At 40.1% G+C, this 17,468-nt stretch overlaps 1 protein-coding gene across 13 annotated transcripts in view; it reads right to left on the minus strand.

Annotated features, from left to right (window-relative positions):
• Nucleotides 1-17,468, minus strand: part of TRPM3 (transient receptor potential cation channel subfamily M member 3) — an 896,309-nt gene that overhangs the window by 101,244 nt on the left and 777,597 nt on the right. For all 13 annotated transcript variants that reach the window (XM_061132826.1, XM_061132822.1, XM_061132817.1 and 10 more), the window contains one exon: nucleotides 559-659. In XM_061132826.1, the coding sequence (XP_060988809.1) occupies nucleotides 559-659 (101 nt within the window). The remainder of the gene's footprint in view (nucleotides 1-558; nucleotides 660-17,468) is intronic.

Raw genomic sequence — 17,468 nt, forward strand, 5'->3', positions numbered from 1 at the left:
TTTGTAGACCCAGTTGAGGGAAGCAAACCAAGAACGGTTATATAAAGCTTTGGTTGCCTCTGTGTTGTTCTTGGGTACAGGGGGGCCTGTGCTCAGCCGCCAGGACCAGATGGCACCTGCTCGTGGAAGCCTGCAAATTCTGCATCCCGTCGTGCGGCCCGGTCCCACACCAGCCTGGGGTGCCATCACGTGGCGGCAGCAACCTCCAGGACAACCAGAAACAAACCGCTAATTCCACTCCTTTCTTAATTTTAATTAACACAATTTTGTTTCATATATGTATTTTCAGGCATATAAAAGAAACAGCATTAATTGCAGTTAAACATTGCTACCAAAGGCCACGCAAGAGATGGAAATGTTTGGAACATTTGGAGTTGTACCACCAGGTGGCAGTATTTCCCTAAATATAAGAAAGGGAGCCGCGCATGAGGACCGCTCCAAAGGAATATTTCCACCCTAAAGATAAAGCAGTGGTTTCTGGAGTCGCTCTCAGATACCTGAAACAAATACCCTTGCCCCAGCAAGCGTGCTTTTCAGGGGTGATGACATATACTCTACCGGCCACTGTTGCCCATAAATAAAGATCTGGCTGCGGGCGATGTCGACTCTGTTCCAGGCTAAAGCTAAGCTCAGTTGGTCTGGGGCTGAGGCGTTGGCTCCTGCATATACAAAAGCAGAAGAGAGAGAGAACACAATCAGTTATTAGATCAAGAAGACCCGCTCCATCACTCTCCCATCCACCTCGTCTTCCTGGAAAGTAGACTTGGCTGTATAGGGAGGGTTCTCAAACTTGGCACTATTGCCATTTTGAGCAGGATAGTGTCTTATACGTTGTAGAATATTTAATACCATTTCTGGACTTAATCCAACAGATGCCAATATCACCTCTGCCACCAAGTCATGACAATCAAAACTATCTCCAGACGTTGCCAAATGCCCCCAGGGGTAAGGAAGACACTATTAGCCTGATCACTGCTCTACTGTTTTCCAGTCAAGGTGTGGCCCCTGGGGCAGTAGCAGCAGCATCACCTGGGCCCTTGTTAGAGATGCAAACCTCAGCCCCCACCCCAACCTACTAAATCAGAATCTGTCCTCAACAAGCTCCCAGGTGATTGCTGTGCATGTTGATGTTTGAGAAGCGTTGCTCTACAACATATGTTGTTTCTGCTGGCCAATCACAGGTTTCAAGGATTTGGATTGTATATTGCATAGTGATGGTGCCCTCACCAACTAGTGAGCCGGCTTTAACACTCTACTGAAAAAGAGTTAAGATCTTTAAAGAGAAAGGCAAAAAAGTGGCTGAGGTTTACTTTGATTTTTGAGTACAAACCACTGAATAACTTCTCAGTTTCCCATTTTCCTCCATACTCCGTCACTAGAGCTGCACTATCTACACGCGACTTTTTATTTTTAGATTTACTTATTTTTTTTTATAGGGCTTCCAGGTGATGCTAGTGCTAAGAACCTGCCTGCCAATGCAGGAGACATGAGAGACATGGGTTTGATCGCTGGGTCAGGAAGATCCCCTGGAGAAGGACATGGCAACCCACTCCAGTTTTCTGGCCTGGAGAATCTCATGGACAGAGAAGCCTGGCAGGCTACAGTCCATGGGGTCACAAAGGGTCAGACACGACTGAAGTGACTTAGCGAAAAAAGCAAGTTTATGTTATGTTTGGTTGTGTTAGGTCTTTGTTGCAGTGCATGGACTTCTCATCATGGTGGCTCCTTTTGTTGTGGGGCACGGAGATCCAGGCACCCGGGCTTCCGTAGTTGCGGCTCATGGGCTTAGGTGCTCTTAGGCCTATGGGATCTTCCCAAATCAGGGATTGAACTCGTGTCCCTTGCATTACAAGGCAGATTCTTAACTACTGAACCACCAGGGAAGCCTCTATATGTGACTAATCTAAATTAATTAAAATTAAATAAAATTAAAACCTTAACTCCTCACCCATACCAGCCACACTTAAAATGCTCAGTAGCCACATGTGGCTGGTGGCCTCTGAATTGGAGTGTGCAGATACAGAACAGTTCCAGCATCACAGAGATGGTCTCCTGGGACAGAGCTGGTCTAGGTCAATGCATCCTGTCCAAAAACGCAAACTGCCAAGCAGCTGGATGTGAGACTGAGGATGGTTAGGTGGAGAGAACACTGGGTTACAGTCAGAGGGTCTGAGTCTGCCATTTGCTGCTGTGTGGTACTGGACCTCTCTAAATCCCTGTTTTATCGTCTGTAAAACGGGGACACTGAGAGTTATCCTGTTTACCCAGCTGAAATGTGAGACTGAAATGAGATCACATAAATGAACTCGTATGCAAACAGGGTTATTTCAATTCATTGATATCTTCGGTGTTTTGAGCACGAGACATCCCTAAACATGCGCTCGACTTCATGCTGCTGGATGCCCCACTGTACCACCAGGGGAGCAGCATGAAGAGGTAAAGCTCTCACCTGGCTCGGATGTTTTGGATGGCAAATTTGGCACATGCACATGTTATCATATGTAAAGTCCCAAATAATCCTTGGAACTGGGTCTTACTGTCTCCATTTGACAGATGATACTGAGGTCCAGAGAAGTTAAAGATCAAACAGCTACCAACAGAGAGGAAACCGAATAAGCATTCATAATGCCAGGGGGGAGATTCAGAGTCACTGCTGATTCCGATGTTTGAAGGAAGGAAGGATAGAAAATGCTGATGTTGCCCATTCCTCTGGGTTCTTTGGCAGCAGAAGCCCAAAGCAAGAAGCTGGGGATATGGCTGTTGTATCAGTGACTCCCAGTCTCTGCTGTACATTAGGATCACATGGGAATCTTTTAAACCATCCCTCGGCCTAGGTCACACCCCAAACCAATGATATCACAGTGCCTTGGGTGGCAAACTGATAATTTTTAAGTTCTCCAGGTATTTTCAATGTGCAGCAGAGTTTGGGGACAACTGACCCACATGCTTCTTTTCCCTACTTACCCTCTGGGCTTTGAGATAATGATATGAAGAACTAGGCAAGTGTTCTCTAGATGACCCCTTCTCAAATTTGAGCATGCATACAAATAAACTGGAGAGCTTTTTAAAACACAGATTTTTGGGCCCCACTTCTGAAGATTCTGATTTAGTAGGTCTGGGGGTGGGACCTGAGTTTCTGGATTTCTAATTAGCTCCCAGCTGATGCTGCTGATCTAGGGCCATCCTTTGAATAACAAGGCCCTAGACAGCTTTGGCGCTGTGTTCCCTTCAGAAGTTAAAGGGCATTTCTGATTCTGGTGTCCAGACATTGATGGGTTCAGTAGAAATCACATACTTGTACTAAATTAATTAGGAATTATACTAACTGGACTGATTAATATTAATTCAATTTACATAGGGATTTTTCCATTAAGAAAGGTATTTCTTGTCTCCTCAGACAACAGCAGGAACTGTAAGCTCATACCAGGGTAACTGACATAAATAAGCAATACATAGGAATATGTCAGAATGCACTGTCAATATTTTGAAGGAAAATAAAAAGTGAAGGCTCACTGGACCACATTTGGAAAAGCAGCACTTCATGCTACCTCCGGGTGAGGAGGCTTCACTGCTCTGTTGGGCCTTGCTGACCTGCTGTAATGGTTTAACCATCTCCTTTGCCATTTGCATGCCACACATTTGTATGTCACCCAAGTCAATTGTAGTCACACAAATCTGAAGACAAACACATAGCAGGAAGCAGTCATTGAGGTCAACAGAAGCTGCCTGAATGTAATTGGATAAGTGTCAAGTGAAAGCATGAAGCTGATGAGTCTTGACTTTTCAAAAATTGAAAATATATCACTCAAGAACAGTGCTACATTGACAGTTTGGATCAGTGGTTCTCAACTAGGGTAACCAACCATCCAAGTTTGCCTGGTACTGTCACAGAAATTTCTACATCCTGGGAGATGCCTTAGTCCTGCACAAACCTGGATGGCTGGTCACTCTATTTTCAACTGTGGTTGTACACTGAAATTTTCTGGAGAATTTTAAGGAATCATGCCTAGGATGCATCCTCAGAGACTGATTTAACTGGCCCCGGGCATTGCAGTTTTTAAAAGCTTTTAAAGAGCTTTTAAGAACCAGAGGTTCTTAACCTTATCTACACATCAGAACTGTGAGGACAAGGTTAAGAGCCTCGAGTCTAAATAATACATGATCATTCATTCACTCATTCATCTGTTTATTCATTTATTTATGCATTCAAAGATACTAACTTCATGCCTTCACATACGGCAAGCACTATGCGAGTATGAAGATCAAGGTGAATAAGACAAAATTCTTTATCTTGAGAGTTTATATTCTAGAGATGAAGAGAAGTCTATAATTAAATACCCTATTTCATGCAATCATACACTTACCTGCCCAACAGATATTTACTGAATAACTTTGGTTTCAGAAACTGTTTAGCACGGAATGTCTGGTAGTGAACAAGATAGCTAAGGTCACTCTTTTCTACTTACTTTTGCTACAGGAGGTGTGACACTCAGAAAAAAGATAAAGAAATTGTTAAAGAGTATACTTTCAGAATGTATAAGTGCTATGAAGGAGCAGTATGATTCCCAGGTTATATGGGACCTGTGTATATAAAAGTTTGAGTTATTCCGAATCAACGTGGCAGTACCATTCAGGTGACCCATTTCACACGACCCCAGGACAAAAATATTGTGCCAGTCAGCTGGAGTGATCTGCTGGCTAGGCTGCCCTCCTAAAACCAGGGCTAGACATGGAGCCATTGGATAACCTCACAGCACAACTCTGAGAGTTCTTTGGGGCATCTGATTGACCCCGTATAAGAAATAGAAGTTTCAAACATGCCCTGAAGTATTGAAATGGGTCTGGGGTCTATGCAGGTCTGGTATGGGCTCAGTGCCCACCTTCCTCTCCCTCCTGCCCATCGTACTGGAGCCCTAGTTGGTGCTGGATCCCAGATGACCATGGAGAAGGCCCTTTACAACACAGGTCTGAGGATGGTACTGATAATGATCAGGGTGGTGGAGCTGCTCTGTTAAAATGAGTGAACAGGAGACTTGCCTGAGAGTAATAACACTTGAACAAAGACCTAAATGATTAGAAAAAGCCATCCTATGAAGAATGGGCAGGGGCTGGGGGGGTACATTCTAGAAGAAGGAAACATCAAGTGCAAAGGCCCTGCTAGAGAAATGAATACAAGTAGGTATAAGAATTAAAATATGGTTTTATTATGTCCTCTTTTTGCAGGTGATCAGGAAGGATTTAAATGCATAAGTAATGGCCACACATGGTTTTAAGGGAATAGTTCACTAGAACAAATGAAATAAAGAAAGGTATTCTAGAAAAGGGAATAGTGTATGCAAAGACTGGGGGGTTAAACAGCTCAGTGAATTTGGAAGATTGATGGGAAGACACTGAAGATTCAACATTTGGGGTACAGTACAAGTTAGAAGCAGAGAAAGATGAAGCTAGAATAGAAGGACTTATAAATTACATGGAGTTTTGTTTTATCCTGAAGTCATGGAGAAACCACTGGAGGATTCTGTATCAGGAACAATGCAGTCAGATTTCTGTCTTAGGAAAATCACTTTGGGAGAAGTGTGAAGAATGGACTGGAAGAGCATTGGGTTAGACTGAAGAGAAGCAGTTAGGAAAGTTTTGCAATATTCTAGTAAATGTATAATGAGAATCTGAAGAGGCATCTTTGATGGAGGGATATTTAGAAAGCAAAACTGATAGGCTTTGGTGAAATTTAAAGTGGGAGGCAAGAGAGAAAGAGAAGTAAAAGGTGATCACCTTGTCTCTAGCTTGGAAGCCCAACTGAGATTGGCAATGCGAGATTAACACAAGCATTCGGGGGCAGAAAAATCCATTCTTGCATATGTTGAGCTTAAAATGCCTGTGGTATATTCAGGTGGGAATGATCAGAGGCCACAAGATATTGAGGTCTGGGGCAGGGCAGGGGTCAGGCCTGGAGAAAGAGAATTGGGGAATATTAGCATGAAGGTGACAAGAAGAAGAGTGCAGAGGATGGGTAAATGAATAACAGTAACACCTAAAAAGTATGAACGTAGAGCAAATTTTTAGAAAGAAAGCAAAAAACAAAACAAAACCCCCCAGAAGGATAGGAAGAGAACTAGTGGTCATAGTGCCCTAAACTATGGAAGACAGATTCTCAAGAAAGAGGGAATGGTCAATAGGGCAAAGGTGGCAAAGAGGGCAAGTGAAAAAGACTGGTATTCCTTTTCCATAATTCTTCTCATTACTGGGAACCGGCTCATGTATCTATTAGTCTGTTACTTATTTCCTTTACCAGGATGTCTACAGGAGGTCAGGGACTGCCTCTTCTTTATTCATGGTTGTATTCTTAGAGTTCAGAACAGGGCTCGGCACATAATAGATGTTTAATGACTATTTGTTGGATGAATAAATGAACCCAAAAGTGTGCACTAAATTTGGCAATTAAGAAGTCCTTGATGAAATCAGCATGTGCACCTTCAGTAGAGTGTGGGAATGGAAGCATATGCCCAAACTCTTCCCTCACGGAAATTGCAATCTAACAAAAATGAAGGTAGAATGAGAAAAAAAGACAGATACGACCAATATACAAATCACTATATCAAAGGACACAGTGGTAAGTGTTGTGAAATCTATACAAATAAGTCCAGGGCACTTGCTGTCAGTTGAGTCTGAGCCAACTTAAGGAGGAAGTAGAATTTGCTGAGAGAGGGGATGAATGAAGGAGACTTGAACAAATGGAGTTTGTGGTAGGCTGATGGTGCCCCCACCTCTTAAAGATGTCAATGTCTTGATCCTGGGAACCAGTGATGCTGTTATTTTATATGGCAGATGAATTTTGTAGCTGTGATTAAGATTTTGAGATGGGGAGACTGTCCTGGATTATCTGGTGGGCCTAATGCAATGGAATCACAAGAGTTCTTATAAGGGGAACACAAGGGGATCAAAGTAGTAGCAGGGTATATGAAGGCAAAAGCAACAGGGTGGATTGATGTAAGATTTATGTCAGGCAAGAACCACAAGTAAACGAATGAAGACAGCCTCTGGAAACGGAAAAAGGCAAGGGCATGATTCTCCTCTGAAACCTCTAGAAGCAATATAACCCTGCTAACATCTTAATTTTAGACTTCTGGCCTCCAGAATTATGAGTAAATTTGTGCTATTTCAAGCCACTAAGTTTATGATAATTTGTCATGGTATCAATTCTCAGATTTTAATGTGCATATGATATATCCAGGGATCTTGTTTAAATGGTAATTCTGATTCATTTGATCTACACTGGGGCTCACAGTTACGTTTCTCTAGATGGCATGCATTAGTTTTCTACTGTGATCATGATAAAATTAGTGCATGTACATGCACCTTCTCTCCCTTTCCTTTCCTCCACCGTTCAATCTTAGAATATTAGATTATATTTTCATGTTTTACTCTGTGCTGTCAAATATGATTATATTTCTTTTTTACTAATACTTGAGTTGTGTCTCAAACTATATTCCTTAGGCAAAAGGGATATTATATTATACTGGGCAAAAAGCCTAGCAATTCTACCTTCATCCTTTCTTCCTTCACTCAGTTTTTTTGTTGCTGTATTATTTCTACCTTGTTATGGCAAGTAATATTTATATTCCTCTCTGTTACTCAAATTCCTATTTTTATCTTAGTTCTATTAGAATTTAGTATCAATGCTCACAGTGATTTTACCAACCACACATCTCTTGGTTGGTAGCTTGAATTCTCTAATATTTTTTTCAGAGGAATTTGAGAGAAAAGTATTTCCAAAGTTCTAGACTGTTTTATTTTTTTAGTAGTCATTACACTTGAATGACATTGGTTCAATATAAAATCTGTTCCCCTGTTGTCTCCTGGCATTGAATGACACTGAAAGAAGGTCTGAAGCCAGCTTGATTTTCACCTCATAAAAGACTTGATTATTTTTCCTGGAGGCCCAAAGTAGCTTTTATTTTTCTTTGAAGTTCAGTAACTTTACTAGGATTTTAAGTGTGTGTGTTGAAAATTTGGAGTCTATTTTTTTTTTTCCTGGCATAAAGTGGCCCTTTCAATATCCAGATCAAGGTTTTAAAATTCTGTAATAAAAATTCTTAAATTATATTTTTAAATTATGTAATTATATTTCAAAATATTTGTTTTGATCCATTATTTGGGTTTTCTTCTGTGGAGTCACCAGTTATGTTGGATCTCTCTTCTATCTTCTACAAACATAACTTTTCTTTAATCCCAATTAACTCTATTTAATTTCATTTCATTTTTATTTCCCTTATTTCTAGTCTTTGCGTCCAGCACTAGGTTTTTCAAAATGTATATTTGATATTGTACTGTTTCCCATTTCTTCTGTAATTCCATGATCATTTTATTTCCACACCCCACACCCCCGACACACACACTTCATTCCTGAGTGCATTTTATCTCCTCTTGCTGCCTCACCCACTCTCACCTGAATTTTGGTATTCCAACTCTGAAGTACTTCTTCATGGATAAGTGCTTCATTGAGATTTAATTTTTTTAGAGTTCATGGTAAAATATTTATTCATAATGTTCATCTGTTCCCTGAAAACATTTTTTTTATAGAGTATTAGTCTTCTGTGAACACATTTTGCTCTTTTGTTATTTTTTTCTTAGAATATATCTGTATGCTAATTCCTTTTTTTTTTTTTTGTATTTATCATTTAGTGAGTTGGGTCATAAAAGGTCCAGGGTAGCACTAAAGGTTAGTTATTATTTGCAGCTGGAAGGTTTTCTTCCCAGCTTCCATGAAGGAAAATTCCCTCCTGAGCACATGGGTTATCTGAATAACTCTGTATGTGGCTCATCTCCTCTATTCACATGTACTAAGTCAAGATCAGGAGAGTCTCCTACCACCATCCAACTCACTTTCATTCTTATACATTCTGTTCTAGACAAAGGAAAGAACTTTGTACCTTAGGGTGTTCCTCACACCGAGTAATCATAATTTTGTTGATGCTTTCTGAGGACTGCCACCGCTGGTTTCTCTCACCCCAGCTTTTACCCTTTCCTCCCACAGATGTCCCACATATACAAATATTTTGGAATTCTTCCTAGTTCACCAAAAATGGAATTTTGCCTTATTGTTTTCTTCCTCTTTCATTATTGATTTTTTAAGCTTTCTAGGAAAAGAAGAGAATGATAAGTTTATGTTGCCATGCCTATACTGGAAGTCCTGAAAGGTTTTATAGGTACAAGAGTGTTCTGATCAGATCGTTGCATTCCAAATTGAAGTATAGAAGATGGACGGGAATATGTTCACTAAGAAGCAGGAAGATTCCTTAAAAGGCCATTGCAATAATTCAGGTCAAAAGTCCAGAAGGCCTAATGATGCTGAGCAAGGAAGAAAAAGAAGGAATAGACATGAAAGATATTATGGTGGCTAAATGCCCAGAATTAGCAAGAATTTGCATGAGCAAGAGAGAAAAAAACTTGATGAAGGCTCTGAACCTCGATAATCAAAAGCATGGCTGCTATGTGAACATAAATGGTAGAAATCAGCTTTGGGAGGAAAGAATATTTTTATTTATTTCTATTCATGTTCATGACAATTAATTTGATTGAATTTGACTACCAGAGGAGTTATCCATTAGACAATTAGAAAAGGGAGCAGAGAGGGAAGTTAGGGTTGGAGGTGAATCTGGAGATGATTCGTGTAGATATGTGATTTAAAGTCATGGTACTTTTTACATTTGACAGAAGGCAGAGTGAAGAAGTAAGAGGGTCTAATGAAGGAGAGAATGGAATGGTAAGAAAGGTAGAATATTCAGTATTTCTGACATCAGGGAAAAATAAAAACAAATATATACATCCAAAGAATGTTCAAACTATCACACTTGTACTCATTTCGTATGCTAGCAAGGTAATGCTAAAAATCCTTCAAGCTAGTACATGAACTGAGAAATTCCAGATGTATAAGATGGATTTAGAAAAGGCAGAGGAACCAGAGATCAAATTGCCAACATGCATTGGATCACAGAAAAAGCAAGGGAATTCCAGAAAGACATTTACTTCTGCTTCATTGACTATGCTAAAGCCTTTGACTGTGTGGATCACAAGTCATGGAAAATTCTTAAACAGACAGGAATACCAGACCACTTTACCTGTCTCCTGCGAAACCTGTATGCAGGTCAAGAAGCAACAGTTAGAACCAGATATGGAACAATAGACTGGTTCCAAATTGGGAAAGGAGTACGTCAGGGCTGTATTTAACTTACGTGCAAAGTACATCATGCGAAATGCCAGGCGGGATGAAGCTCAAGCTATAATCAAGATTGCCAAGAGAAATATCAATAACTTCAAACATTCAGATGACACTACCCTAATGGCAGAAAGGGAAGAGGAACTAAAGAGCCTCTTGATGAAAGTGGGTTGTAAATAGAAGTGTGGACTCTCTTTGGGAGTTTACAAATTTAAAAGGTTAGGTGAGTCATCTGACTTGGATACTTAAGTGTGATCTTGCTTGGTGGTCTTGGTGGTGGGAGGAGAGGCAGGAGGTACTGACCTTGCGATGTTTTAGTGGTGCCATGATTCTGTGATGTATAGGATGATGACACCTATCCTTATATCGGTCAATCAACATTTCTTCTTGCTAGGGTCTTTGGGCCTTTCCTTGTCTTATCTAAAGAATCTTGTCTGAATTAAATATTGTTCTCAGGGATTATATTCATTTCTATCAATTTACTTTACCTGTAAGTTTTGCAACTAAATGCAATATGATCTCAGTTGATGAAAACTCACCCATCCACTCAAAGACTTCAGATTTTCTGCCTACATGGAAACCATAAAGGTGGAAGGAAAGTGGCTGAAAGGCCCTGCCATGTGACTTGATTGCTAGGATACATCTTCACTTATCTCCCAGAGGAAAGATATCACCTACCCTGGTGAGCCTCTCTTAGGAATGTGACTGCTACATTGAGGGGAAAAAAAAAAAAAAAATTAAAGGCTTGAAACACAAAAAGTATGTGAAGGCTGTGGATAATCTATTCTTTGCTCTGTTTTCTTGCTCTGAATGATAACTATCTCCTCTTGGTAAAAATAACTTTAGGTAGACTCCCAGGAGAAAGTTAAAAGGACTCAGGAAAGATTGGATTGACTTTAGCTGATGAAATTCAGATTTGGCTTATAAGAGGAAACCAGGCAGTTGAGTGACAGAGTCCTTTTGTGGGAAGATGGGGTTTCGCTTCTTGATTTATCCTTAGTTAATGAGAGGGATGATAATAACTAATGTTTCTTTCATGCTTAGCTTGTGCCAGGGACTGTTTCTAAGTGTTAATGTATTGAATTCTCACAATAAACTCTGAGGTTCCATTATCCCCATTTTACAGATGAGGAAACAGAGGCACAGAAACTCATCCAAGGTGAGAAGGCTGGTTTGTTCAGAGATTAGATTCAAACTCAGACAACCTAGTTTTAAGAGCAGAGCATTTTTCCTGATTCATAGAAATTTTAAAAGTCTTATGGAACTCATCAGATCTACAACAAAAAGGGAAATAGGCAAACAGGCTTTTGCTTCCTCTATCACAAAATAACCCACATTGCATTAATGAAAAAAGCCAGAGAGTAGTCTCTAATGCCCTATGATTAGGACCAAAATTGCTGGCTAAATGTTATCTAAAATTCACACATCAGCTTTTAAAATTATTATTATTTTTTTGGTTGGTCAAGCCATATGGGCTTAAAATTTTATTTATTTATTTAAAAATATTTCCCCCAGTTATATTGAGATATAATTGACATTAATGTTAATATTAGTTTTAGGTGTACAATATAAATTTACCCTCATATAGTTACACATTTTTTTCTTGTGATGAGAACTTTTAAAATCTATTCTATTAGTAACTTTCAGATATAAAATAGAGCACTGTTAACTAAAGTCACCATGCTATACATTACCTCCCAAGAACTTATTTATCTTATAACTGGAAGTTTATACCTTTGACCACCTTCACCCATTTCACCTACTCCCAACTCTCACTCTATGCTGACATTCTTGATGTCTTCATTTCACTGCCTCTAAGGACAGCCTTTAGAGAAGAGAGCTGGATCCCCAAGCTGTTTTCATTTACTCAACAGATTTTTATTGAATTCCAACTCTGTGCCAGCCTTTCTATTAGGCCCTGGGGAAATAAGTTTGGACCAAAGTTTCTACTCTCAAAGGAAATATATATATATTTATAGTAAATATAAATAAATACATATATGTAATCTCCTGCATTTCCTTTGGGTTCTATTAGTTAGTCTTTGTTTTGGATGGAGTCCTTAGAAGACTACATGATAGTCTAGGCCAGTTCCTGAAGTGACATGAAATGAATTCAGAGTTCCTCTTTTCCTTTGGAATAGTAAAGATTGGTCCCAAGTTGGGCTCCATCCGTTGTATCCTACCAGCCCCATTCATTTCAATTATCACATCTCTATTGCCACCCTTCCTGATGGTCATAAAGAGGAGATCTCCATTTGAAAAGGTTATGCTTCAGCAGGACCCTATCAACCCGTTCCCTCTGTGTCAACTGCCTGCCTTTTGTTTGCAGAAAGACTTTCAGTTCGGTTCAGTTCAGTCGCTCAGTCGTGTCCAACTCTTTGCAACCCCATGAATCGCAGCACACCAGGCCTCCCTGTCCATCACCAACTCCCGGAGTTTACTAAAACTCATGCCCACTGAGTCGGTGATGCCATCCAGCCATCTCATCCTCTGTCGTCCCCTTCTCCTCCCGCCCCCAACCACTCCCAACATGAGGGTCTTTTCCAATGAGTCAACTCTTCGCATGAGGTGGCCAAAGTATCGGAGTTTCAGCTTCAACATCAGTCCTTCCAATGAACACCCAGGACTGATCTCCTTTAGGATGGACTGGTTGGATCTCCTTGCAGTCCAAGGGATTCTCAAGAGTCTTCTCCAACACCACAGTTCAAAAGCATCAATTTTTCGGCACTCAGCTTTCTTTATAGTCCAACTCTCACATCCATACATGACCACTGGAAAAACCATAGCCTTGACTAGATGGACCTTTGTTGGCAATGTAATGTCTCTGCTTTTTAATATGCTATCTAGGTTGGTCATAACTTTCCTTCCAAGGAGTAAGTGTCTTTTAATTTCATGGCTGCAGTCACCATCTGCAGTGATTTTGGAGCCCCAAAAAATAAAGTCTGACACTGTTTCTCCACTGTTTCCCCGCCTATTTCCCATGAAGTGATGGGACCAGATGCCATGATCTTAGTTTTCTGAATGTTGAGCTTTAAGCCAACTTTTTTTTTCACTCTCCTCCTTCACTTTCATCAAGAGGCTGTTTAGTTCTTCATTTTCTGCCATAAGGGTGGTGTCATTTGCATATCTGAGGTTATTGATATTTCTCCCGGCAATCTTGATTCCAGCTTGTGCATCTTCCAGCCCAGCGTTTCTCATGTACTCTGCATATAAGTTAAATAAGCAGGGTGACAATATACAGCCTTGACGTACTCCTTTTCCTATTTGGAACCAGTCTGTTGTTCCATGTCCAGTTCTAACTGTTGCTTCCTGACCTGCATATAGGTTTCTCAAGAGGCAGGTCAGGTGGTCTGGTATGGCCATTTCTTTCAGAATTTTCCACAGTTTATTATGGTCCACACAGAAAGACTTTAGTCAAAGAATAAGCATAAACAGAGAAGTGAGAAAATGCAGAAGCAAAGAAAAACTATCAAACAGGACAAAATAATCATAGTTCAGTCATTAAGTAAAGTCAAGGACACTTAATTTCTCCTTAAGGGCTATAGATAATATTCCGAGCCATGTCTTTTGGGCTGTTTTGTAAATAATGAAACCCCTACCAGGTGGAAGAAGGTAACTACGTGATGGCCAGATCACAACCATGACGTAAGCTACTGCAATTCCAGGAACTGCCCTCAAGGAAATGGGAACACACCAATCTTGAAACTGAAGGCTAACTCTACTAAAAACAATCAATTTCAAGATGACTGTCAGAGCTGACTGTGCTATTTCTGCATGTAACCCCCTCCCTCCACCAATAAAAGCTCTTGCCCACTGATTGTCAGTTGAGGGGAAGTTGGCCTTTGGGAAAAATGTTCTGTGATAACCTAAATGGGAAAATAATTTGAAAAAGGAAAAAGATTAAAAAAATCACCTTAATTTTAAATTCCTCTGAAAAAATAATTGGCATACTATTTATTTTGGATTTCTCTAGGCTGTCTCTTTGACATAATAGGCTTAGCATTCTGAACTGCAGAGGCGCATTTCAAATAAAACTTTCCCTGACCCCATCAGTCTCTTTCATTTGTGCTTTTTTAGCATTTTGTTTACATTTTACATTGGGGTGTGTACTCTACCATATTTTAAGACTTTGAAGATTTTGCAGCACTTAATATCTTATAGTAGGTGCCCCAGTGATCAGCTAATGTATCCCTGATACTACCCGAGGAACTGGGAAAAGTTACTTATCCTTTCCAAGACTGAGTTTCTTCGTGTAAGACAAGGTCAACAATATCTCTCTCAAGGGACTGAGGATTAAAAAGAACAATATATGAAAAAAATGCTTTGTTAAATTAAAGCACTGTGCAAATATTTTGAGTGTCTTACATATTCCCAACCATAAATTTACCAGATTAATAATAATATTTTCATAATTTTGTCAGGGTAATAATGGTATTGCCATGTAGACGCTTCTGGATGAACAATTACCAGACAGACTTACTACTGTTTCTACGGTGGTTGATGTGAATGATTATCATTGAATTTTCGTAAAAGGGATACCAACTATAAAATAAAACAGTAAGTCTCACAATTAAGTACTGACAGTCGCTAAATTATCAGGGGCTTATATGTATATGTCAGAGCTGGCAATGAATGTTAGGAGAGGTCTTCTGACAGAGCTTGGAGAGTCAATCAAATGCTGCTGCTGCTGCTGCTAAGTCACTTCAGTCGTGTCTGACTCTGCAGCCCCACAGACGGCAGCCCAACAGGCTTTCTGTCCCTGGGATTCTCCAGGCAAGAACACTGGAGTGGGTTGCCATTTCCTTCTCCAATGCATGAAAGTGAAAAGTGAAAGTGAAGTCGCTCAGTCATGTCCGACTCTTAGCGACCCCATGGACTGCAGCCTACCAGGCTCCTCCGTCCATGGGATTCTCCAGGCAAGAGTACTGGAGTGGGGTGCCATTGCCTTCTCCCAGTCAAATGCTACCTTCTAATAATTTTTTTCTTCAAACATTCCCCTCAGTGAGTTGAAGTTTACAGGTGCTCAGATATAAGCAAGAAAAGGTAAATGTGTTACAACTCAAGAGTCTGAATTCAGATACAAATGTTCCTTTTGGATTACAAGAATGTAACTGTTCTGTAGGAATGTAAACTGGGAAAATTGGTTGTGTATTTATGCCTGGGCAGCCCAGGCCAGGGATACTGGGTGTTCTTCACAGGAGTCATAACCACATTCTATTAGGAAGGTGCAGCTGGCTCCCTCCTCTGCAGACTGTCTGCTTTACATTACACCTGTGCCTGGCACTTTCTGCTTCCTGCTGAGAGCTGCACCTTCCCTGTCTATCCGAGGTAACTGAGGATTCCTCAGGGACTGAAGGTCATTCCTCCTCTCAGTCTTATACCCTTGAACTTTCTCTCTCTCCTGGGTCCCTACATTCTCTGGCTACTGGGTCTAGGAGTGGCAGGAGGTGGTAATTAAGATTTGTTTTGTCTTTCTCTTATTTATTGGATCTCTGTTTTCTGTGTAAAGTCTCATTAGCTTTGCAAAACTGTTCTTAGTTTCATTTTTAGAGCTAAAGTGCTAGACTTTTATGGACCAAAGCAATACAAAAACCTCACAAAGTCAGACTGTCTACATAATGATATGTAGAGTTGTCAAGAGTTTCTGTGTAAATATTGCCATTATTTTCTCATGTCCTAATAAGATATGCAAATAGAAAGGACAAATGAAATTATATGGCTTATGATTAACAACGTAAAGCACCTATTTCCCTCTTTTTGCCGACCTACTTAAACGTGTTTTCTTTATTGTGTGCTTTCTACAATAAAAGAAGTCAATACTTTACAAAAGTTACCCATTAACATGTTAAAAAACTTTATAAAAGTGTTGCCGTATTACACACAATATGCAAAACTGAGGAATGTTATCAGTGTAAGACAGAGGGAATAAAAGAAAAGAAAAACATTATATTGGGTTATTCTGCTTGCTTGTGATATGACAAAATGAAATCATTTACATAGCCATGTAAGTAAAATAGTTTTGTTTTTTTTTTCCTTTTGGCCATGTAGAGGCATGTGGGATCTAAGTTTCCCAAACAGGGATCCAACCCATGACTCCTGCATTGGAAACATGGAGTCTTAACCACTGGACTGCCGGGGAAGTCCCAGGTAAGAAAAATATGTGCACCTTCCACATTGTAATTTTTAGCAGGATTCTAAAGAAATGTATACCTTGGAGTTCTGGGACATTTTCTGGAATTATTGCATTGATGATTTCCTACCAATTCTTTCTTTCTTTCTTTTTAAACTCATTCTGTCTCTTTCTTTGAGGACTATATAATCCAGGGGCTATTTTGCAGTTTATTTTTACTAAGGTTACGCATCCACAGAGTTTAGAGTCATCCATCCTACAAGATTTGTTAGAAAACATCACAAATCTGATCATCCCAATCCTCCTTCTCCAGAGGCAACCACTTCTTGTAGCTGATTACTTTGGTCGTCTGTGGAAGCTGGTCTCTGAAGATAGCTTCCACGGAACTGTACCTTCCAGTATTCACACTAAATCTGGGCTGGTGTTTTGACACACTTTACCCAATAGAATGCAGCAGAAGTGACACTATGCCAGTCTGAGGCTTGAGCCTTCAGAAGGTCTGGCAGCTCCTGCTTTTACCTCTCACGCCTGGTGCAGAACTGTTGCTTTGAGTCCCCCTTTCACATCATCGAGGGATTTCCAACACTTCTCATGTGTGGGAGCTCCTGTTTCCTGTGTTTCATGTTTGCTTTTTTTTCCTCTTTCATTTAGGTGGAGCACATCTTCCAGTAAAGTACCAAAGAAATGGTTCATGGGTAGTGAATGTGTTGACAACTCATGCCTGACAGTGTCTTTATTCTACCTTTACAAGTAGCTGGTAGATTAATATAGAATTCTGGCTTGTAAATAGATGTTCTTCAGAATTTTTAAGGCATTTCACGACAGGCTTCTGCACTGTTGTTCAGAATTTGACATCATCCTAGCTCCTGGTTCTTTGCATGTGGCTTGTTTTTCTCTTTGGAAGTTCTTAGGGGTTTTGTTGTTGTTTCTTATATTATGCAATATCATGATAATCAATCTTAGTGTGGGTTTATTTTTACTCATTGTTCTGGGCACTCAGTGGGTTTTTATCATCCAGTGACCTGTGTTCTGGAGTTCTGGGACATTTTCTGGAATTATGTTAATGATTTCTGACCTTCTGTTCTCTCGTTATCTTTAATTCTGTCTGTCCTTTTCTGGGAG

Source organism: Dama dama, chromosome 29 (genome assembly GCF_033118175.1).
Source record: "Dama dama isolate Ldn47 chromosome 29, ASM3311817v1, whole genome shotgun sequence".
NCBI classification, from domain to species: Eukaryota; Metazoa; Chordata; class Mammalia; order Artiodactyla; family Cervidae; genus Dama; species Dama dama.